General features: G+C 37.6%; 1 protein-coding gene across 1 annotated transcript in view; it reads left to right on the forward strand.

Annotated features, from left to right (window-relative positions):
• LOC126237192 (sphingomyelin phosphodiesterase-like) overlaps positions 1-24,085 on the forward strand; it is a 169,056-nt gene extending 144,971 nt beyond the window's left edge. The window contains exons 9-11 of the mRNA XM_049947071.1: positions 3,453-3,633; positions 16,663-16,853; positions 23,609-24,085. Coding sequence (XP_049803028.1) covers positions 3,453-3,633; positions 16,663-16,853; positions 23,609-23,768 — 532 coding nt within the window. The 3' untranslated portion in view covers positions 23,769-24,085. The remainder of the gene's footprint in view (positions 1-3,452; positions 3,634-16,662; positions 16,854-23,608) is intronic.
• The last annotated feature ends 530 nt before the right edge of the window (positions 24,086-24,615 follow it).

Here is a 24,615-nt window from a genome sequence, read left to right on the forward strand (position 1 = left end):
TATCCCCTAGACAACAAAACCAGCCAAAGCTTTTAATATTTCAACTACGAGTCTGAAGGTACGTAGTTACATCTTGCTCTACACTGGTTAGCGGTTTGACACATACTACACATACTAAACCATCACAGATATTATTGTTCACTCTACTGCACAGGGTAGCAATGTTTATTTTGTCAGTCAGAGCTCATGTATAGTTGTTAGTCAACACATGCTTTATTATACTTCAAGGAAATGATACTCTTTAGCAATTTTTATTCTCAAGTCAGAAACATACCAATTTAGAGTAGCCATATATATGCCCAGTACTTTGTAACCTAAAAGGCACTTGGAGTGGCTTGCAGGAGATAAATCTTCATGCAGGATGTAGGGCACAAAAGGCATTGGAGCATGTGGCTTGTGGTTTGTTCTTGTCCACAATCACAGGACGTATCTTCTGTTATGAAGCCCCATCTCTTCAGGTTGTCTCTGGATCATCCAACTCCTGATCGTAATTTGTTTAAAGATTTCCACACCAGCCAGCTCTCATTGTGTCCAGGTGGTAGTTATTCAGCTTCCGGCGTCTGCAGGTGAGGCATTGACTTCTTCCTTACTCCAGCCTTGCCTTCTCTGGTGAAATTGTGAGCTTCTTGGATGTTCTCAGGAAGCTCTTTCGTGATCTCAGCCATTGCTATGGTGGATTATGTCCGTGCAGTGGGTGGGCACTGTCTTGTTCCACTCTCAGTCTCTCCTCGTTGACAGCCACTGTTCTGCATACCCATGGTGGCGCTATTCCAGCCAGGCAGTAAAGTTTATCAGTTGGGGTAGGTCTTCAGCAACCTGTGATCAACCTGCAGGTTTTGTTGAGAGCAATGTCTACTTGTCTGGCATGAGATGACCTGTACCAGACTGGAGAAGCATATTCAGCAGTAGAAAAGCACAGTGCCATTGCAGAAGAGTGAATAGTTTGTGGATGTGATCCCCACTGTGTCCCCGCTAGTTTGCGAATTAGGTTGTTTTGAGTGGAGATTTTCATTTTGGTGTTCTTGTAGTGAGTTTTGAATGTCAGAGTTCTATCAAGAGTGACTCCCAAGTATTTAGGTGCGATTAGTTTCCCTGTTCCTTAAAAGGCACACACTTGTGTCTTTGAAGGGTTTGGTCTAAGTTGGTTCCGATTGTAGTAGCTTGACAGTGTTCTAAGTGCTGTTGTCAGGTTTCTTTCCACTCTTTCATAGCATGAGCTCCGCGTAGCAAGGGCTAGGTCATCTGCATATAAGAATCTCATTGTGCCTGGGGTCAATGGCTGGTCGTTGGTATAAATGTTGAAGAGAAGTGGAGCCAAGATGCTTCCCTGAGGTAGACCATTTTTCTGCGCTCTCCAGAAACTGCATTGTCCTTGAAATTCAACAAAAAACCTGCGGTTTTGGAGGAGGGTGCTGAGTAGTCTAACGAGGTGGGCGTTCTTGATCATATTGTATAATTTTGCATGGAGTAACCGATGATGGACAGTATTATACGCTGCTGTGAGATCCACGAAGACCACGCCCATTACTTGAAGGGTTTCAAAGCCATCCTCTATAAACCGAGTGAGATTCAAAAGTTGCCCTGTGCAGCTTCTGTTTGGTCGAAATCCTGCTTGTTCAAGTATGAGAAGAGGGTCTATTACTGGTAGGATTCTATTCAGAATCATACATTTGAACAGTTTATAAAGGTGACTCAAAAGGCTAACTGGTCTGAAATTCTTGGGATGATTTGCTTCCTTTCCATGTTTCAGAAGAGCGATCACCCTGCTCATTTGCCAGATCTTTGGTATTTGGCACTGGTTCATGCAATTGTTGAAAAGCTGCAGGATCCACTTTCTTGTTTCTGGGCCGAAATTCTTGATTTGCTCTATATGGATGTCATCTAGACTGGATGCTTTACCAGTTTTGTTCTCCTTAATAGCCTTGTTTAATTCAGATATCTCGAATGGGAGAATCAGATTCCTAGTTTTTTCTTGGGCCTCTTGCTGTACTTTTGGAACTTTGATTCTATAGCTTCCTTTCCCATTCATGAGCAGTTGGTGTGCTATCTGATCTGCAGTAATGTTGCAGTGTGCTGTGGATCTGATTGGGTCATTATTGAGGCGTCTCAATAATCTCCATGCTTTATGGCTGTTTCTGATGAGATGAAGTTCTTCCATAGTTTTAACCCAAGAATTCCTTTTGAATTCTTTCAGAGAAGCAATAAGTTTATTCCCAGCCGAAAGCATTGTCTCGCCGAATGGATCTTCTTTGAATAGTACCTTATCTCTGCAAATTGAGCACTGAGTTCTGAAGTTAGATCAGGAATGTATTATGTTCGACAACCCCGAGGAATTGCAATTCTGGAGCACCTCTTTACTGCCCTCCCAAAAGTATCATACGAGTCAGGTGAAGGTTCAATATTGGGAACTGCAGCATCCAGCATTTCTGTAAACTTTGGCCAGTTGGTTTTCCTGAAGTTGAACCACCTTCTGAACGGAACTGTCTGTGGTCTAACTGCTGCATAAATTTCACACATGATCGGTCTGTGCTGTGTATTTGGAATAGGGTTGCAGACAGTTTTTATGCACTGTTGTGAGATGTTCTCGCTGCAAAATATCAAATCGGGGTTGTATCCACATTTCCATCTGCCACTGTTGAAAGATGCAGGTTGCTTAGGATCATGTATAATGCTCAGATGATTGCCTTCCACCCATTCTTGTAATGCTGTACCATTCTCATCATCATGCTCATAGCCCCTCTTGGTGCTGTGACAGTTGAAGCCACCAGTCACTATTTGTGTGTGTTGACTATAAAAGTTATCAGGTTGATTGATTTTGAGATCAACGTCCAGTGATTTGTATACGGGTGTGACTGTACAGCCTTTGATTCCCAAAGTTAAGATTTCAATATCATTTGCTTCAGTAAAGGCTTATGATATTATCTGTATTTCTGGTTTGACAAATATAGAACTTCCGTATTTTGGGTGGGGTATTTCCGTAGCCAGTCGCACTCCATTTATTTTTGGTCTGCGCATTTCACAGCTCCTGTAAGTCTCCTTTATGCAGAGTACATCGCACTTGGTTTGTCTGCACAGCTTTTGAAACAGTTCTCCTTTCGGTGATGATGTACCTTCTATATTCATCGATATGATGGTCAACTGTGGTCCCGAAAAGGACCAAGATGATGTTTCTGGTGTGAAAGAATCAGCCGCCAGAGAAACCTAATGCCCAGGGTACACCCAATTGTAAGTCTTATCTTGGTTGGAAATCATTGCAATCTTCGTGGAGGCTCCTTTCATGCACCCCTCTTTTGCTATAATGTTTCATAATTTTTTTACATTGTGCTACTGAAAAACTAAGCGCAAATAAAGCTGATTGTGTGTTTCTGTGTTAATATGTAAACTTCTGCTTTACTATTATTGTTAATCTTTATTATTCATTCTTATTATTCATCTTCATTATTCGTTTTCAGATTTGAGTATACCATTGCAGCTGTATTCAATGGACACACACACAGAGACAGGTTTCAGCTACACTATGCTTCTGATGATCCACCTAGGGCCAGCATTGTTGCTTACAATGGAGGAAGTCTTGTGACATACTATGATGTAAATCCAAATTACAAAGTATACAAAGTGGATGGAAATACAGGAGTGAGTAATTTACATCCTTTACAATAACTTGTTGTTTCCAAAGCCTTGTCAGGAGCCTTACTATGATAAGCATCCCAGAAAATAAGTGTTCTTGATGAATCTTGGTACAAAAATCTGATCATAATTACCCAAAATATTATTCTGCCACCCACCCAACCTAAACAACATCCAAATTCATCCCTAGGCCAAATATTCTCCCAGTCTTACATCACACAGATCTTTCCCCTCTAAAAAAACTTATGACACTTCTGCTTGATTATGTTATCATCATAATTCTATTGAACAAAGGATTTCTGATACAATTAATCCTTATTATATAGGGTGTACATGAAGTCCGGGAATACCTTCAATTATTTATTGCACAAGAACCTGTGTGTGTGTGTGTGTGTTGCTGATAGACAGCACTAGTTGCAATGCAGTGAAGCAAAAGGCAGCCATCTTCAACCCCAAGACTAACACCTATTTTAACATTATTTTAACTATTATAGCCCCAGACAAGGGCACCCATACAATAGTTTGAAAGTGGAGGAGAGCTAGACCTAGGCATATGGAGTATTTTTAATATTTTGGAAGGCAAATGGCAACTTGTATGCAGCATTAAAAAAAGTTCTAGTACCGATCCTGTTAAAAACCTGTGTCATACTGACTTTTAAATCATTTATTGAAAAAAAAAAAAACCACCTGACTACACTATATTTTTCCTTCCCATAAGAGCTAGGACTGGTATGAGGTGGGGGGCAGGGGCTCCCCTTGCCCCTGCGTATGGGCCCCCCATGTATTACTCACAATTTTACTTGGGATCTTAGAGAGTCAGCCTGGTGAGTTGACATCTGCAGCTGTTGTATGGGAACCAATCAGCTACAGCAGTGTGGTCAACACTCACTTGCTGCCCTCTCTGTTTGATGTATAATTCCTGGCAACATTGCATCTTCTGACAAAGACAATTTCCACAGTATGCCCCCCAATGAGGAACATTTTGACTGATCACTTTCCCCATTGCTCTTTCCCTTTAGTACAATAATCACTTATGTGGTTCATGGCCTTGGCTTACGAAAATTTAGTACATTAGTTCTTCACCTAAATACATAGCCTGACAAGAAAAGTGAAGACATGATCAGAAGTCAGTGTAATTATATCACATCCACACAATTGGTGTATATGCAAATGACTAGAGTTGCAATTCTCTGTAACAGGTATTTTTCCCGCCACAGTGGCTTTGTATTGTTCATGTTTAGTGTTGTTTGCAGGCCTCAAGGATATACAAGGGGTATGAACAGCGCTAGGTATTGAATGATAACTTTAAAGGACACACAGATCCCACATACTCATGTGAGACATTATTATCTGGATCTGACAGAACTGAAAGAGGCCTCTTTGTGAGTCTCCATTTGGCCGGCTGGTCACATTGTGCAATATCTAGATATGTGGTGCATTTGGATGTGATAGTGACCTAATTTTTGGCTGCATGAGACTGTGATGGCAGGTATACTTATCATCAATGTTCAAGTCAAACATCAGAAGGAAGGATCTCAGTATTATGCACGAAGCAGATCGTATTCCCTTCAAATCCATACCTCCAACATTCTGTGTCATTGCACACTGTGGGTCAGAAACTGGACTAGGACATCACCATCTCATTCATTGTCCCAGCTGCATTTGAAGTGGTGCTATTGCTGGGAAACATGAACTGCTGATGAACTTCGTCACATCGTGTTTAGCAGTTAGTCATGGTTCCGCTCTACTCAAGATGACCACCATCAACAAGTATGATGGCAACCTGGGAAGAGGTCCCTTTCTTCCAGTGTTTTGGAGAGGCATTGTGAGCCATGAAGATCCCTAGATCTGTCCCCAATAGAACATGTGTAGGACCTGTTCAGATATCAACTCTGTCCCAGTGTCAGTATCCAGAATATCAGGGACCAATCACAGCAGTTATTTCCCCCAATGGTATGTTTCCTGTTGATTTGTTTGAACACACCTCGCTATTTCTGCCTGTGTTGCACAAAAGACTCAAACACATGCATCCATGTTTTGCAATGTGAAGTAAAGCATTTGAAAAAACTTAAAAGCTTCACCACACCTAGTTATCCCCCCCCCCCCATCCCCCACCCTCTCCTCAGACCAAACTCCCAACACTATGTAGGAAAAAATGGTACCATGGTACCTCCAGCTTATCTTCCATTCTCTTAATCCCTAAAGCCTAAAGCTGCCTACATTTCTTCACACCTTCCATCACTCTCTCATACATGCCCTATACAGTTTCCACATGACTTTCCCCTCCTTCCACTCTTCTCAATTTCAGCAATTAGTCCTAAACAAGTAGTGCTGCTGCAGGTGGGTTTATTTTGATGTCTGTGTCCAAAAGTGTGTACCAGTTCTAAAAACAGAGCAGTAACTTGAAACCTTGTTGTCTTTGTGCTGTTAAGTGTGACTGTGTGCCACACTTTAGCTAGCTATAGGTATTGATTGATTTTCTCATTTTTATTTGTTATTTCCATCCTTAGCTTTCTGTTATTAAATATACAGTGTGTCCCACTTATCTTGACCACACTAAATAACTGTTTGTCCAGATGCAAATTACAAAATGTTTCAAGCAAATGTTCTTTAGCTGTCATGGGGACACCAATCAGCGTGACTGCCTTCATTGTAGCTTTGTTGTTTACAAAGATATGGACAGCAGTATGATTTTTTTAAATGGATCCCTCTATTTTTTATTTGGTAATTCATTTCCTCTCCTAAAGCCCTATTCAAAAATGTATCATAGTGTACCATTCAGTGAAACACAATGTTATTAATTACATAACACAACATTCACTTTAAGTCCTGAATCAAAAACTCATCCACTTGCTGGAGTTGTCAGAAATCAAATGAAAACCAAGTAAAAACACAACATAAAATTGACTTTGACTCTCCTGTACCACTGCCCAGGAGTAGAACATTCAAAGGTGCTCAAAGTGGCACTGATACACTGGTGCACTCATTGAATGAAAGAATTATTTACTGCTTCCAGTGTTGCCAGCTGAAGAGAATTACAAGCAAGCATGATATGTTTCTGCATGTCCTCTGGAATTGTTGGAATATCACGATAGATGTCTTTAATGCACCCCAAAGAAAAAAGTCTGGAAGATTTAAATCAGGAGACCTAGCAGGCCACGTAACTGTTCCTCCTTGACCAATCCATCTGGCAGGATACCTTCGGTTCAGAACACAATGTGCATGCAAGGTATTAGGTGCTGGACATCCATTGTTTTGATACCACATAAACATTCTGGTTCTTAGCAGCACTTCATCCATAAGAGAAGGAAGAATTCATCTGAGGAAGTTGGCATATGCTGTGCTGTTTAGACTACCATTGATGAAATAAGGGCCAATAATTGTAGTACCAAGCATCCCACACCAGACGTTAACTCTCCATTGAAGCTGATGTTCCACCTGTCTAAGCCACCATGGATTGTCGCTGGACAAATAACGCATGTTCCTTGTATTTACCTGTCCTCAATTCAATTCAATTCAATTTATTAGCATCATCAAAATGACATAGGACTTGTCAATAAACATTACAATTTAAAACAATTTAAAATACATGGACATGAAAATTTATAATTGAATTTACTTGTTACTTAGACATTACAATTTTAATAGAACTATACGAACATTAACATAAAAATATACAAGTAGGATAACAACATACAAAAAAAGCTAGTGATTCTCATATCAAAGATTATTTCCATTCTTACATTAACATTGTTTCACACTTTCATAGAAACAGCAAGTATTTAAATGTGAGCAATTAAACATATTTATTATGTCAGGGAAATATTAACTGCAATTTTATTGTCAATGATTCATAAAATCTTCAATACTGTAAAAGCTATTGCTCAATAACATGTTTTTTTAAATCTCTTTTAAATATGTGCAGTTTTGGTATTATTTTTAGTTCTTTGCAGAGAGCACTGTAGAGGATTTTGAGTTGGTATAGCACACTTTTGTGATACATAGCTGTTTTATGAATTTCTCTGTGTAAATCATTCCTATTCCTCGTTTCGTAGTTTTGAAATTCTCTGTTTAATATAGAAAATTCCTCGTGTTCTTCTCCCAAGAATTTAGTGTATGAGGCTTGTTCAATCTTACATTTACCCAGTTCTACTGTAAGGTTAGTTTTTATTTTATTTGTAATATGTCTGAAGTTGATCCACGTTGTTTTTTTGGCATTCACAATGAGTCTGTTTTCATTAAACAATGTGTCTGCTTTTTCTGTTGCTAATGTGACTTTTTCCTGTAAGTCAGCTTCACTATTTGCTTTAGCAAACAAACTTGTATCGTCAGCAGACAGTACAGCCTCTGCTTCAGATAGTTGACTTGGTAGGTCATTGGTAAATATTAAAAACAGTAATGGCCCTAATACAGATCCCTGGGGTACTCCATACAAAACTCTCTCGAATCTTGATGAATATGTCCTATCTGCAAGGCTTATCTCCACCTTCTGATACCTGTCCAACAGATATGATTCAAACCATTTGTGGGCAACTCCACATATCCCATAGGCATATAACTTCCTAAGCAGTAACTTATGGTCAATGACATCAAAGGCCTTTAATAAGTCTAAAAACAATCCACAATTTAATTCCTTTCTATTTATGGAATTTAGAACAAGTTGCAAAAAATAGAAGATAGCTGTTTCAGTTGATTTCTTTACCGATACTATTTTGCACATTAACCAATATTCTATTCTTAAGAAATTTGTATAGTCTATGATACATTATCCTTTCTATTATTTTTGAGAAACCTGACAACATTGATAATGGTCAAAAGTTACTAACATTATATTTATCACCATTGTTGTAAAGTGGCTTTATAGTTGACATTTTAAGTTTTGATGGAAAGACCCTTGTCTTAAAAGATTCATTTATAATTTCAGTGAGATGTGAGGCTATGTTTCTTGCACTTTGTTTAATGACTTTGTCAGGAATCCCATCACACCCACATGACATTTTATTTTTTAACTTATTTATAGCATTTAGTACCTCTGATTCAGTTACTGGATAAAGGAACATTGTCATGCCATTCATGGGGATTTTTACCTTGCTATTGGAATTGCATTTAGTTTTAATTAAATTTATGGCTATATTTGTGAAATGTTTGTTAAATATGTTGGCAATCTGAAGTGGGTCCTTAACAGTTTTCCCCCACTTTTAATGGCAAAGCTGTTATCTTTTTTTTGTGTCTACCTATATTTTTATTTATTACCTCCCAAGTTGACTTCGTTTTGTTGTTACCTTTCTCAATATATGAATCAGTATCAAGCTTCTTAGCTGCTTGAGAAGGAACATTCATCAGTAAATAGAACACTGGAGAAGAAGTTTGGGTTGGCGAGGATTTGCTGCTGTGCCCACTGACAGAACTGTACACAATTCTGGAAATCATTCCAATCCAATTCTTGATGTAGGTGTACATGGTAAGGATGGAACTGGTGACATGTAAGAATACAATGTACACTGGTTTTAGGAATACCAGTCTCATGTTCAAGCTGTCATGTGCTCACATGTGGATCATAGCATCAGTAGTGAGAACAGTAACTACAGCAGCTTTGTCTGTGCGAGTGCTACGAGATTGTGTTGTCATAGGTTGAAACTTCCCATTTCCTGAAGTGTCGCAAGATGAGGAAACATTCATTGGGAAGGTGGGTTCTTGTCAGGATATTGCTCTCTGTACAGTTCTGCTGCCTGTGTAGCATTTCGCCTTCCTTCAACAACAACAATAAAAAAAAACATTATGTCGATGCAGTTTGTAGGAAGGACAGTCTTTACTGTATGCTTACTCTACACAACAGTATTTGAAAGGACTAAACTACTGTACTAAATGTACCTGTACATAAGAAAACAGTATTGCAATTACTGTTTTGCTAGCTTACATTTCCCATAGATGAGTAGCATTTCTACCTTCTCTTCATTGGTGTACATTGTGCTCACACAATTCTTCAATTGACGATGGTTGATGGAATGACGGGTGTGCATTCTACTTATGTTTACATTTGTCCTGCCAACATCAGCACGTGGCTGTGTTCCATTACCCAGAGTACCTGCAATAAGTGCTGGGAGCATCAACGTCAATGTTGTGTTATGTAATAAAAAATGTTGTGTTTCAGTGAATGGTACAATGAGATACACTTTTGAATAGGTCTTTAGGAGAGGAAATGAATTACAGAATAAAAAATACAGGATGTCATTTAAAAAAGTCATACCGCTGTTCATATATTTGTAAAAAACAAACCTACAACGAAGGCAATCATGCTGATTGATGTCCCCCTGGCGGCTAAAGAACATATGCTTGAAATATTTTGTAATTTGCATCTGGACAAACACTTATTTAAGGTGGTCAATATAAATGGGACACCCTGTATACATTAAATATATAAATCCTTGTTCAAATTGCTACATCATCTTCCATGAATTCCTTTTCAGGGTAATACTACGTCTTTATTATGACATTATAGTAGTAAATCAAACTCAAATTCAATACTTTCCTGATTTTGAACTTATTATAATTTTTATTACTGTCTCCTTTAGAATAAAGTTTTGAAGAGTGTGCGGGGAAATTCAAAATTTCCTTTCTGTCAAGCTGTTTTGAGAACATTAATTTTCGCATGTGTGGAGCATACTGTACAAAAAAAAGGCATAGTGGGTAGATATTTAGAATAGAAAGTTAGATGTAAATTATAAGTCTTGAAACAGGTGGAATGCTACTCTCTGACAGATGAGAAACTATTTCAAATATCAGTTTCAATAGAGTTAATCACATACAGTGTAACATTACAAACAAAAACTGATACTTACATTACAAATTAAATATGTGTACAACAATTTGAAATATTCTATTTTGCGTTGCTGCAGTTTAAGTACTACCTTTCTAAGAGATATAACATACAGTAAGTCATATTAGTCATATTCTTTCACCCAGTTCACCCCCCCCCCCCCCCCCAGCTCATTCGGGTCACAGTGCCACGACAAGACATCTGCCTGGGAAAATGAAACTGTGTGTGTGTGTTTTTGTTAGAGACTCTGTTAAAGTCAGCAGCTTTTCCCATTCCCTCCCCATACAGTAGTGCAAATGGTTTGTCTTTATCCCAAGCATCTCTTATATGCCTTATGTATTAGGAATGGGCAATAGTTAATGTAACTATCAACATAATACTATTATTGAGTCTTATCTATTAAGCACATCATACATTCCATGTTGGACCCATTCTAAAGTCTTAGAAGGGTAAGGATCAATGTTCACCAATCACCTTGTGGTTCATGGTGTAGCAATTACACATCACTCTAGATGTGGATGTTTCTGGTGTGAAAGGATTACCTGTCATTCTCTGACATATCCCAAGGTATGCCTGACTGATTTTTACTGTCCAAATCACAAGTCAGCATAATCTTTTCATTTGAGAAACAAGGAAGCTAGTCACAAATTACAGACAGTATGGTCAGGTGTTGAACACTGTGAAACCCCAAAATATTTAGGAGTGACATGTAATAGATCATAGCATGGTCAGGTGTAGAACACTGTGAAACCCCAAAATATTTAGGAGTGACACGTGATAGATCATAGTATGGTCACGTGTAGAACACTGTGAAACCCCAAAATATTTAGGAGTGACACGTGATAGATCTATTGCCTTCAAAAAGCACTGCATGAACTGCAAGTCAAAAATTTCCACCAGGAACAATCTTCTACAGAAACTGACCAGACCACAGGAGGTTCTCAACCAGAAACTCTATGAACCTCTGCAATGGCATTATGCTATTCTGCAGCAGAGTATGCATATCTTGTTTGGTATAATTCAACAAAGGCCAAACAGATAGACATGGTTCTCAATGACACATGTAGAATCAAACAAGGTTGTCTGAAATCCACACCAGTCACATGGTTTTACCACTGTGCGGGAACAGCACCACTTCCTGTTCAAAGATAAATAGCTATGAATGAGGAAAGAGAAAAAGTGGAGCAGGAGAGAATGCTTCCTCTGTATGGCAAGATCCACATCCACAATAACTGAAGTCAAGAAGGAATTTCCTTAAAACATCCACTGCATTTAGAAGCACAGCTGAAAAAACTAGATTGCAACTATGGAGGGATATGACCTACCTTCCCCAGCTGGAAAAGAGTTCCAGAGAAGATGCCACCTGACTATGATGAGAAATGGATGACTAGGAAGTTTCTGAATAGACTGAGTCTGGAGTTGCCAGATCAAAGGTTAATTCGGCAAGATGGGGCTGTACTGATCAAGATGATATACAATGTGACTGTGGAAAGAGAACAGACTTTTCATTATTTGCTTCAGTGCCAACTTTGTCCAGGCTCCTGAACAGAAGAGGAAATCCTTAAGGAACAGAAAATGCATTGAAAGTGGCCAAGTTTTGGGCAAAAGTAGTAAGTCATAATTGTGTATAATAAGTATGTTTGTGATACAAGAATAAATAAAGCACTTTAGAAATACAAATATAAAATAATACAATATGTATGTATGTCAAATTTAAATACATTTATTGTTGCGGTCTTTAGTCCAAAGACCGGTTTGATGCAGCTCTCCGTGCTGCTCTATCCTGTGTAAACATCTCCATATTCAAATAACTACTGCAACCTACATCCTGTAGAACCTGCTTACTGTATTTACCTCTTAGTGTTGCTCTACAACTTTTATCACCACGCTTCCCTCCAGTACAAAACTGATGGTCCACTGACATCTCAGAAAGTGTCCTACCAACCGATCCCTTCTTTTAGTCAAGTTATGCCACAGATATTTTTTCTTCCCAATTCTATTCAGTATCTCTCTCATTAGTTATGTGATCTGCCCATTAATTTTCATCATTCTTCTGTAGCAGCACATTTCAAAATCTTTTATTCTTTTCTTGTCTGAACTGTTTATCATTCATGTTCCACTTTCGCACAAGGCTGCACTCAATACATATACCTTCAGAAAGGACTTCCTAACACTTAGATTTGCATTCCATGTTAACAAATTTTTCTGCTTTTCCTGTCGTTTCCAGTCTAGTTTATTTGAGTCATCATCTGTCATGTTATTGCCCAAATAAAAGAAATCGTCTACTACTTTCAGTATCTCACTTTCTAATCTAATGCCCTAGGCATTCTCTCATTCCATCACCCTTGTTTTGCTTTTGTTAATATTCATTTTATATCCTCCTTTCAAAACATTGTCCATTCCATTCAACTACTCCTCCTAGTCCTTTGCTGTCTCTAACAGAATTACTATGTCACTGGCAAATTACCTAAAAAAATTTATTTCATATTCCTGAACTATAGTTCCTCCTCCAAATTTTTCTTTGGTTTCCTATCCATTCACATAAAAGCTGCCACATATGACAACAAGAATTCTACAGGCTTTGCTAATATTTTTTGTTTTGCCGAGAAATTCCATCAAAAATTATTTGAATGATGAGTTTCAGTAAAATACTTCTCTTCTACCTTCATTTATGTCTGTACTCCACAACTTGTCATTCAATTTGGTATGGGTCAGATACATGGTGTACCAGAATTGTTTCTCACTCCCGTGCTTGCTCATTCCCCTTTCCTGTACAATTATTTAAAAAATGGATAGGAAGAAATATGGTTACTATTTTTTTAAATAGATCCATTTTACTCTCATAATCATTATATAAAATATAATTTGGAAGAAGAATTATATTTTTTATGCATACTGGCAATCAGTCTCTCAAAATTTTGAGAGTTACGGTCTCTGCAATGCATAGTGTGTTTCTTACACAGCCTCCTTGTGTTATCAGGGCATTCACTACCCAAAAATCATCAGAAAAAACTTGTCCCATCAAACTCTTCATCACATTTATAGAATACAAACAGTGTGTGTGTGTGTGTGTGTGTGTGTGTGTGTGTGTGTGTGTGTGTTTTAGCTTCAACTTTCAATTCTTTCCTTCACAAACTTATTGTAGGAAAAAAGAGAAATACAGAGAGCAAAAATGACACCTTATTTTTGTAACCATTTAATAACTATGAAAATAGAAGCATACACTTTACATTTATTGTCATAATACCAGTTAACATAAATATCTTTTAAAGTTTAATCTTCTTTGTTCTTTATTTGCTTAGCTATTGAAAAGGACTGAAGTTTTTTTTTCATTATTAACAATGACAACCCCTCCAAGAACCATGGACCTTGCCGTTGGTGGGGAGGCTTGCGTGCCTCAGCGATACAGATAGCCGTACCGTAGGTGCAACCACAACGGAGGGGTATCTGTTGAGAGGCCAGACAAACGTGTGGTTCCTGAAGAGAGGCAGCAGCCTTTTCAGTTGTTGCAGGGGCAACAGTCTGGATGATTGACTCATCTGGCCTTGTAACACTAATCAGAACAGCCTTGCTGTGCTGGTACTGTGAACAGCTGTAAGCAAGAGGAAACTACGGCTTTAATTTTTCCTGAGGGCATGCAGCTTTACTGTATGATTAAATGATGATGGCATCCTCTTGGGTAAAATATTCCGGAGGTAAAATAGTCCCCCATTTGGATCTCCGGGCGGGGACTACTCAAGAGGACGTCGTTATCAGGAGAAAGAAAACTGGCGTTCTACAGATCGGAGCGTGGAATGTCAGATCCCTTAATCGGGCAGGTAGGTTAGAAAATTTAAAAAGGGAAATGGATAGGTTAAAGTTGGGTATAGTGGGAATTAGTGAAGTTCGGTGCCAGCAGGAACAAGACTTCTGGTCAGGTGAATACAGGGTTATAAATACAAAATCAAATAGGGGTAATGCAGGAGTCGGTTTAATAATGAATAAAAAAATAGGAGTGCAGGTAAGCTACTACAAACAGCATAGTGAACACATTATTGTGGCCAAGATAGACACGAAGCCCACGCCTACTACAGTAGTACAAGTTTATATGCCAACTAGCTCTGCAGATGATGAAGTAATTGAAGAAATGTATGACGAAATAAAAGAAATTATTCAGATAGTGAAGGGAGACGAAAATTTAATAGTCATGGGTGACTGGAATTTGGTAGTAGGAAAAGGGAGAGAAGGAAACGTAGTAGGTGAATAGGGATTGGGGCTAAGAAATGAAAGAGGAAGCCGCCTGATAGAATTTTACACAGAGCACAACTTAATCATAGCTAACACTTGGTTCAAGAATCACAAAAGAAGGTTGTATACATGGAAGAAGCCTGGAGATACTGACAGATTTCAGATAGATTACATAATGGTAAGACAGAGATTTAGGAACCAGGTTCCATATTGTAAGACATTTCCAGGTGCAGATGTGGACTCTGACCACAATCTATTGGTTATGAACTGTAGATTAAAACTGAAGAAACTGCAAAAAGGTGGGAATTTAGGAGATGGGACCTGGATAAAGTGAAAGAACCAGAGGTTGTACATGTTTCAGGGAGAGCATAAGGGAACAATTGACAGGGATGGGGGAAAGAAATACAGTCAAAGAAGAATGGGTAGCTTTGAGAGATGAAGTAGTGAAGGCAGCAGAGGACCTAGTAGATAAAAAGACAAGGGCTGGTAGAAATCCTTGGGTAACAGAAGAAATACTGGATTTAATTGATGAAAGGAGAAAATATAAAAATGCAGTAAATGAAGCAGGCAAAAAGGAATACAAACGTCTCAAAAACAAGATCGACAGGAAGTGCAAAATGGCTAAGCAGGGATGGCTAGAGGACAAAGGTAAGGATGTAGAGGGTTATCTCACTAGGGGTAAGATAGATACTACCTACAGGAAAATTAAAGAGACCTTTGGAGAAAAGAGAACCACTTGCATGAATATCAAGAGCTGAGATGGAAACCCAGTTCTAAGCAAAGAAGGGAAAGCAGAAAGGTGGAGGGAGTATATAGAGGGCCTATACAAGGGCAATGTACTTGAGGACAATATTATGGAAATGGAAGATGATGTAGATGAAGATGAAATGGGAGATACGATACTGTGTGAAGAGTTTGGCAGAGCACTGAAAGACCTGAGTCGAAACAAGGCCCCGGGAGTAGAGAACATTCCATTAGAACTACTGACGGCCTTGGGAGAGCCAGTCCTTTGAGGTTCGCTGATGACATTGTAATTCTGTCAGAGACAGCAAAGGACTTGGAAGAGCAGTTGAACGGAATGGACAGTGTCATGAAAGGAGGGTATGAGATGAACATCAACAAAAGCAAAACGACGATAATGGAATGTAGTCGAATTAAGTCGGGTGATGCTGAGGGAATTAGATTAGGAAATGAGACACAAGGTAGTAAAGGAGTTTTGCTGTTTGGGGAGCCAAATAACTGATGATGGTCGAAGTAGAGAGGATATAAAATGTAGACTGGCAATGGTAAGGAAAGCGTTTCTGAAGAAGAGAAATTTGTTAATATCGAGTATTGATTTAAGTGTCAGGAAGTCGTTTCTGAAAGTATTTGTATGGAGCGTAGCCATGTATGGAAGTGAAACATGGACGATAAATAGTTTGGACAAGTAGAGAATAGAAGCTTTCGAAATGTGGTGCTACAGAAGAATGCTGAAGATTAGATGGGTAGATCATATAACTAATGAGGAGGTTATGAATAGAATTGGGGAGAAGAGGAGTTTGTGGCACAACTTGACTAGAAGAAGGGATCGGTTAGTAGGGCATATTCTGAGGCATCAAGGGATCACCAATTTAGTACTGGAAGGCAGTGTGGAGGGTAAAAATTGTAGAGGGAGACCAAGAGATGAATACACTAAGTGATTCAGAAGGATGTAAGCTGAGTAGGTACTGGGAGATGAAGAAGCTTGCACAGGATAGAGTAGCATGGAGAGCTGCATCAAACCAGTCTCAGGACTGAAGACCACAACAACAACAACAACAACAGCAACAATACCAAGAAAAAGCTATTATTTTTGCAGTCAATAATGTTTGTATTTCCTTTACGTGTTTGTATTTTACTGTAAATTAATTAAAAAGGAATGGAGCTAATCTCAAAAGCACTGACACTTTTAAAACCCAGAACAAAAGTGGTAAGAATGCACTCTGCAGCAAATTTTTTTATTTCAAATACAGGCTGTTGTGGATTACACTACTTGGATGTTTAATCTTACTGAAGCCAACCTTGACCCTGATAATGAACCTAACTGGTACAAACTTTACTCTTTCCGAGAAGCTTATGGCGTGGATTCTATGAATTTGACTGAATTGGACAAATTAGTCCACCGAATGGCTGAGACTCCTGAGATCATACAACAATACTATGGGTAAGCTGAATATGCCATTTCCTAAATTAGTGATAGACAAGCCAAAATAGGATATCATTAAAAGTACAGATGTCTTTTGTTGACCAGATATATGGACATACTCTGCAATCTGAAAGGAATTAGATTTGTAACTATACTATATATTGTTTTAAATGCATATTATGAGGTATACTTATGATATTTTCTAATTTTATGAAATGTTCTTTATTTATTTACTTAGCAAAAAATATTGTTGATGATATGTTCTCTCTCTTCTTGGTTTATTTCGCTGCAATTCTCATTGATATAAATGCATTTGATTTCTTTTGTGATAATTTTTCATATACAGGGCTACTATAAATGATTCATTCATTTTCAGATTTCCACATTAACCAAAGTATTACATGTACAAATTTGATTGATGAATGAGTAGAACTGTAACCTTGACGAGTTTGCATTTTGCCCACCTGTTGGTATTGTAAGTGCAGTATCTTGGCAATCTGGCAACAAAGCAAGAATATAGTTTTTGTGTATTGACACATGCAAAATGTTGATCTGTTACAACAGTGCAGCATGTATTCAGAAAGGATTACAAAAAAAGAAAAAAGGCGGGGCACCACCTCAGCAGAGCATCAATGTTTGTTACTTCCTAAATGATGAACTTCCATATTACTGGATTGGGCATGGTGGTGAAGATGATGCAACTCTGTTCCCTCAGCCCCAGTGTCATCTCACCTAATGCCTTGTGCCTTTCTTCCTTTGGAGATACATTGAGGAACATGTTTACATACCTCCACTGCCAAGATCAGTGGGACAACTCAGGAACGCTGCTGTGATGACCGCAGATAGGATGTTCCTATATAAGGTATGGGATGAACTTAACTATCACTTGGATGTGCATCATGTGACCAGATGGACACTCATAGAACATTTGTTGAGTACAAAATGTAAACTTGGTGTGTTAACAGTTCTATTTATGCACCTATTAGAGTTGCTCATATAATACTTCAGAAAATATAGAGCTTTGAAAATGAATGAATCATTTAAAGTTGTCCTATATTTCAACCATTATGAAGATATACATTCAGTATTAAAGCTTCAGGTTTCTAATGAAATACAAATTGTTACTGAGCCACTTAACATATTTAATGTGGGTGCCGGACTATGAGTCAATCAATGTTCTTTGCCTTTTGTATGCTGTGTTCTTATCAGGTAAGGTAAACTTACATCATGAGCAGTCTTCCAGCTGTAGTCTCGTACCTTATTTAATGGATTATAAGACCCACTTTTATCTTTGAAAACTTGTCTCTAAAATTCAGTTGCAGCTTATACCCAAAATCAATATAAAAATATCCAGCATTTGATTTAAAATTCCTACTGCCTTAAAAATGAGCATATATTTAATGCCATAGGAAACCTATCATTATCTGGCAACATTGGATTCAACTAGCAACAGCAATGGACTGATGTGACAAACATGAGTTGCAGGGATTCATAAGCTTGCTAGCACTGTCTACCTCCCACCACACCATAACAAACCTAGAACACTCTCTAGCCTATGATGCATCATCGCAGTCTAAGGTGACACTAAACTTGAAGTGAAAGTGATTAATGTTATTGTTAACAAACACAATATTTTTGTTAGTATATAGTTTTGTAATGGAAGAAAAATGTATTCATACGATGTGTGCTATAAACTGAAAGTAATAGCATATGCAGAAGAAAATGGAACAGAGCAGCTAAGCAGTATTTTGGCCCTCCATCAACAGAAAAAATGATTCACATTTGGTGGACTAGTAAAGAAGAACTGAAAAAAATGAGGAGGACTAAATGTGGAAATAGAGGATTGACTGTGAAATGGCCAAAACTAGAAGATGACACATTGAAATGGATTCAAAAACACCATCAAAATTGCGTTGGAATTAATACAAAAATGATTCAATTACACCCTCATAAGCTAATGATACAGTGGAATTTATCAGAATTTAAAGGTGGAGTTGACTGGTGCTACAGGCTTGACTGGTGCTACAGGTATATGAACCAAAACCAAAACATCTCAGAAAATGCCACAAGAGTAGAAAGAGAAAATACCATCTTTCTATCACTTTATTATTCAACATCAAAAGAAAACCAATGTGGAACTAAGCCAGATAGTGAATACGGACAAACTCATCTGACATTTGATGTGCTGATTAACAGAACTGTTGCCATGAAAAATACTGAAACTGTAACTACAAAAGCAAGTAGAAATGAAAAAATGCTTTATGCTGTTGTACTTCCACATCTTGCTGGTACTAATCGTACTCCAATGATCATTTTTCAAGCTCAAAAAATGCCAAAAACCTTCTGAAATATTGCCAGGTGTTGTTGTTCACATACATGACAAGGTAGATGGATAAGGCTTGTATCAATTTATGGATTAACAGAGTGTGGGAGAGAAGGGAAGGTGCTTAATTGAAGAAGAGTTGTGCTACATCAGTTTAGTAGTCATTTGAAAAATTTTGTGAAAGAGAAATTGAGAAAGGGAAATACAGAGCATGCTGTTATTCCAAAAGGACTTACTTCACAATTGCAACCTCTTCATGGTTCAGTAAATAAACCATTTAAAATTTATATGAGAGAGGACTGGAACAAATGGATGATGGATGATACCCAACGTGAATTCATGCCGAAGGGAGCTTTAAAATGAGCTACAATCAAATAAGTGTGTCAGTGGATAAAACAGTTATGGTCTAGACGGAGAGAAGACATAATTGTTAAATCTTTCAATAAGTGCAGCATTAGTAACGCTCTCCATGGCAGTGGAGACCATCTTATATGTGAAAATGACAATATGATGATGAAGAGGAAGAAGAAGAAGAAGAAGAATGTTCAGATGACAATTTTCAGGGGTTTTGAAGGCCAGTTCAGTTTTATAAACTAAAATTTTTTTAGTACAGCTTTGCAATCTAATAATAAAAATGTTATTTTTTTAAAAAGTGCTTAAAAATTAAGATGCATCTTGTAGTCTATTAAATATGGTAGATCTTTTCTCTTGCTGGTCCTCATATATTTATAACTCCAAGTAGCAAGCAATTTCAGTTCGAAGGTAAGTCAATATTAGCACACACTTTACTAACTGAAAACTCCATTCAAACCACAATATCATGAAAAAGATAGATCACTATTCACCAGTTAGAGGAGGTGCTGAAATGCAAACAGGCATAATGAAAGGCTTTTTAAATATTTAAGCTTTCAGACTAAAAAGTTCTTCTTCAGAAATAGAAAACACACATACATTCACACAAGCACAACTCGCACACACATGGGCCTTGTCTCCAGCTGCTGTGGCAGATCTTGCAGATAGAGTTTGATATTGCCCCCCCCCCCCCCTTCTCCCTCTCTCTCTCTCTATCTCTCTCTCTCTCTCTCTCTCTCTGAAATTTTGGTTGCAGAGACAGACTGATGTGAAGCACAACCTAAGGTCTAGTTTGGTTCTGATCAATAAATATCGCACCTTTCCCAGTACGAAAACCACAAGCCACACTTGGGTAACATCCTATTCCCAAATGTAAGTCTTATTAAGCAGCCAAATCAGATATTTTCTGAAAGTGTACTTAGCATTCTACAGCATTTACTTAACTCACAATCATTCATTCAAGTCACTTTAATAGAACATAAGAGGCATTACTTGGTTCCCCAGTTCTGCAACCATCTTGCATTCTTACAAAGTCATCTTCTAAGAAATGGGTCACAGTCAGTATTCAGGGTTTGTTATCTGCTAAGAATACAGTGTCGAGCTACCTGCACAAGCTGAAAAATGTCAACCATACTTGGAAGAAAACACAGACATCAGCAATTAATATGTATAAAACTTTTCACTTTCTCTCCTGTAAAGAATGCTTGCTAATTTGTGAGACATTGCAAACATAATTTAGTTGTTTGTGTTGTTGTTGTCTTCAGTCCTGAGACTGGTTTGATGCAGCTCTCCATGCTACTTTATCCTGTGCAAGCTTCTTCATCTCCCAGTACTTACTGCATCCTACATCCTTCTGAATCTGCTTAGTGTATTCATCTCTTGGTCTCCCTCTACAATTTTTACCCTCCACACTGCCTTACAGTTCTAAATTGGTGATCCCTTGATGCCTCAGAACATGTCCTACCAACCAGTCCCTTCTTCTTGTCAAGTTGTGCCACAAACTCCTCTTCTCCCCAATTTTATTCAATACCTCCTCATTAGTTATGTGAGCTACCCATCTAATCTGCAGCATTCTTCTGTAGCACCACATTTCGAAAGCTTCTATTCTCTACTTGTCCAAACTATTTATCGTCCATGTTTCACTTCCATACGTGGCTACACTCCATACAAATACTTTCAGAAACGACTTCCTGACACTTAAATCTATACTCGATGTTAACAGATTTCTCTTCTTCAGAAACGCTTTCCTTACCATTGCCAGTCTACATTTTATATCCTCTCTACTTCAACCACCATCAGTTATTTTGCTCCCCAAATAGTAAAACTCCTTTACTACTTTAAGTGTCTCATTTCCTAATCTAATTCCCTCAGCATCACCCGACTTAATTCGACTACATTCCATTATCCTCGTTTTGCTTTTGTTGATGTTCATCTTATACCCTCCTTTCAAGACACTGTCCATTCTGTTCAACTGCTCTTCCAAGTCCTTTGCTGTCTCTGACAGAATTACAATGTCATCGGCAAACCTCAACGTTTTTATTTCTTCTCCATGGACTTTAATACCTACTCTGAATTTTTCTTTTGTTTCCTTTACTGCTTGCTCAATATACAGATTGAATAACATTGGGGACAGGCTACAACCCTGTCTCACTCCCTTCCCAACTGCTGCTTCCCTTTCATGCCCCTCGACTCTTATAACTGCCATTTGACTTCTGTACAAATTGTAAATAGCCTTTCGCTCCCTATATTTTACCCCTGCCACCTTTAGAATTTGAAAGAGAGTATTCCAGTCAACATTGTCAAAAGCTTTCTCTAAGTCTACAAATGCTAGAAATGTAGGTTTGCCTTTCCTTATCTAGCTTCTAAGATAAGCCGTAGGGTCAGTATTGCCTCACGTGTTCCAACATTTCTGTGGAATCCGAACTGATCTTCGGCAAGGTCAGCTTCTACCAGTTTTTCCATTCGTCTGTAAAGAATTTGCGTTGTTATTTTGCAGCTGTGAGTTATTAAACTGATAGTACGGTAATTTTCACATCTGTCAACACCTGCTTTCTTTGGGATTGGAATTCTTATTCTTCTTGAAGTCTGAGGGTATTTCACCTGTCTCATACATCTTGCTCACCAGATGGTAGAGTTTTGTCAGGACTGGCTCTCCCAAGGCCGTCAGTAGCTCTAATGGAATGTTGTCTACTCCCAGGGCCTTGTTTCGATTTAGGTCTTTCAGTGCTCTGTCAAACTCTTCACGCAGTATCGTATCTCGCATTTCATCTTCATCTACATCCTCTTCCATTTCCATAATATTGTCCTCAAGTACATCACCCTTGTATAGACATTTAGTTACAATTTTCAAAATCACTAATGTGAACTTAGATAGTTGCTGAATGTAGAAATGTTGTCCCTTTACAATACACATCTCATAAGAGAGCACATTTCTTGTTGTAAATGTCTTCTTACCCTTCCAAAATGTCTTCCTTGGATTCATGAATCATGCACTGAAATTCAGACCCCTGCCCTAAATTCTCAATTAGCAGACTTGAGTACACTGTCTTCATCATAATCTGCATTGTATCACTCACATTTGGAGGTCTAATTTTTTTTTACCTTGTTGACATAAATGGTTGTGGTATGGCTTTTGGAGGGAGTACACTTATAGAAGTAAATTCAATATGTGACAAGTATACAAGTATGGGGAGTCATTTTCAACAACAGGTTGAGAGCATTCTCTGCAGTTGTGCCATTCTTACATTAATTGCAGTGCAATTTTATTCTTTCATCCACATGTCATTTCAACATTTTAACAAAGAAAGCCTTATGAAATGTAAGTGGCACTAAACTGTACTCACTTCTTAGCAACTACTAAACTTTTAACATTATTTTTTGTACACTTATATATGGTTCTCATACCAATTTCATAGTTAGTTGGTAGTTGCTATAAATCACAGTTTCCTCTTCTTGCAATTTTTATTGCTGTAGCAAGTGTGTGTTACACACACCAGTTTTACAATTAAAAAATGCAGAAGTATGAAAAAAGAAGTTAACTGAAAATATGTAATCTGAAGTACAAACAGTTAAAATGGTAAATGACTATGTGCGTCCTCTGAACTCTTTCGTTCTTTGTGGGCTTTGACATAACAGACTAAAAGTTAATCATCTCATCATTTGTGTTACTAGGTTCCAGTTTAGTTCAGTCCCTCAGAATTGTTGTGTGTTTCTGAGAGAACAAGATAATGTTTTTTAATGAGATTACTGGTTCAATTCTACAAAAAATATATCTATTTAAAAGAGTGGTACAATAGTGTTGTGTCTGTCATTTCCAGATTTCTTGAAAAAATAAGATAACACAGTTATTCTTCAAGCAGGCATCAGTGTATTTCACTGAACAAGTTATTGATCTATAATTGCCTTTACTTTGTTTCTAAAGTTAGTCAGCAACAATACTGTGATTGTACTACACAAATAGTTGAAAATTCATTTTTAAACTATATTTTGGATGAGTCAGTATACTGGCTTTTCCAATCAGTTCTGGTATTATCTTCATATCTTGTATCTAAAATGCATATTTTTAAAAATAGTTCTGCATTAATCAAATTTGTTTCAGATATTCTGTGAAAGAGGGAGATCCAAGCTTAGAATCAGGGTGTGATGCAGAGTGTGAGAGGAGTCAACTATGTACTATTGTTACATCCTATTTCAGAGACACTACTAAATGTGATGAATTAACAGCAAATATGCCTGTAAAAGCAGTTCCAAATAAGTAATTTAAATAAAAGCCACAAAGATGAAACTACCTTGTAACCAACACATTACAGGTGAAATTAGTGAAGCACTCATGTAAAAAGCTGAAAAATCACTTAATGTTTTAAAACCTTTGCAGAGCATTCATTTATTTTAATGTGACATAGATTTTGTAGCCATTCTGTGCTAGGAAGCAGTGAGTCAGTAACTACAAAAATTATAAATAAAACAAAGTTTTATTTTAAAAATATGTTTCTATAAATGTAACAAAACTACAGGCCTTGCTCAACCTCAATCAAAAATTATTAAGCTTGTGTCAGCTTTCATCTACAGGTACTAAATAAAAATTAATGTCTTTTCTGAAACAGTTATAAGTTTGCTTACTTGGTTACTGCTTGAAGTTCCACAATGTATGTGTAGAATTGAAGTCTCATAATCTGAAATTGATTTTTGTTGGTAGTAATGCAGTTCTGTGATGAACACAACATGGTTGGATTAAATTTTTCATGATTGCAGATTCATTCAAAATAGATATTTTCATACAGAGCGATGATCAGTCTCTATCAACTGATACTTTAAGTATTATTCCAATAGTAAATTTAGGAAAAACTGCCCTGCTAATATACATCCAAAATAATGTCATTAAACAACCAAGTAGAGCAACTTTGCTTTTCAATGTTATAAACAGCAATAACACTCAGTGGTAACATGTTTACACAGTCCATTCACTTTGTCATTAGACAGTTCACTTGTACATACACTACTTTAAAAGTCCATTGAATTCACTCCCATAATAGTTCATTAACAGAAACTCAGTATTTAGTGACAGTGAGCCTAACTGTCTTTCAAGTCACAATCCACCAGAATAAT

This window comes from Schistocerca nitens, chromosome 2 (genome assembly GCF_023898315.1).
Source record: "Schistocerca nitens isolate TAMUIC-IGC-003100 chromosome 2, iqSchNite1.1, whole genome shotgun sequence".
Lineage (NCBI taxonomy): Eukaryota > Metazoa > Arthropoda > Insecta > Orthoptera > Acrididae > Schistocerca > Schistocerca nitens.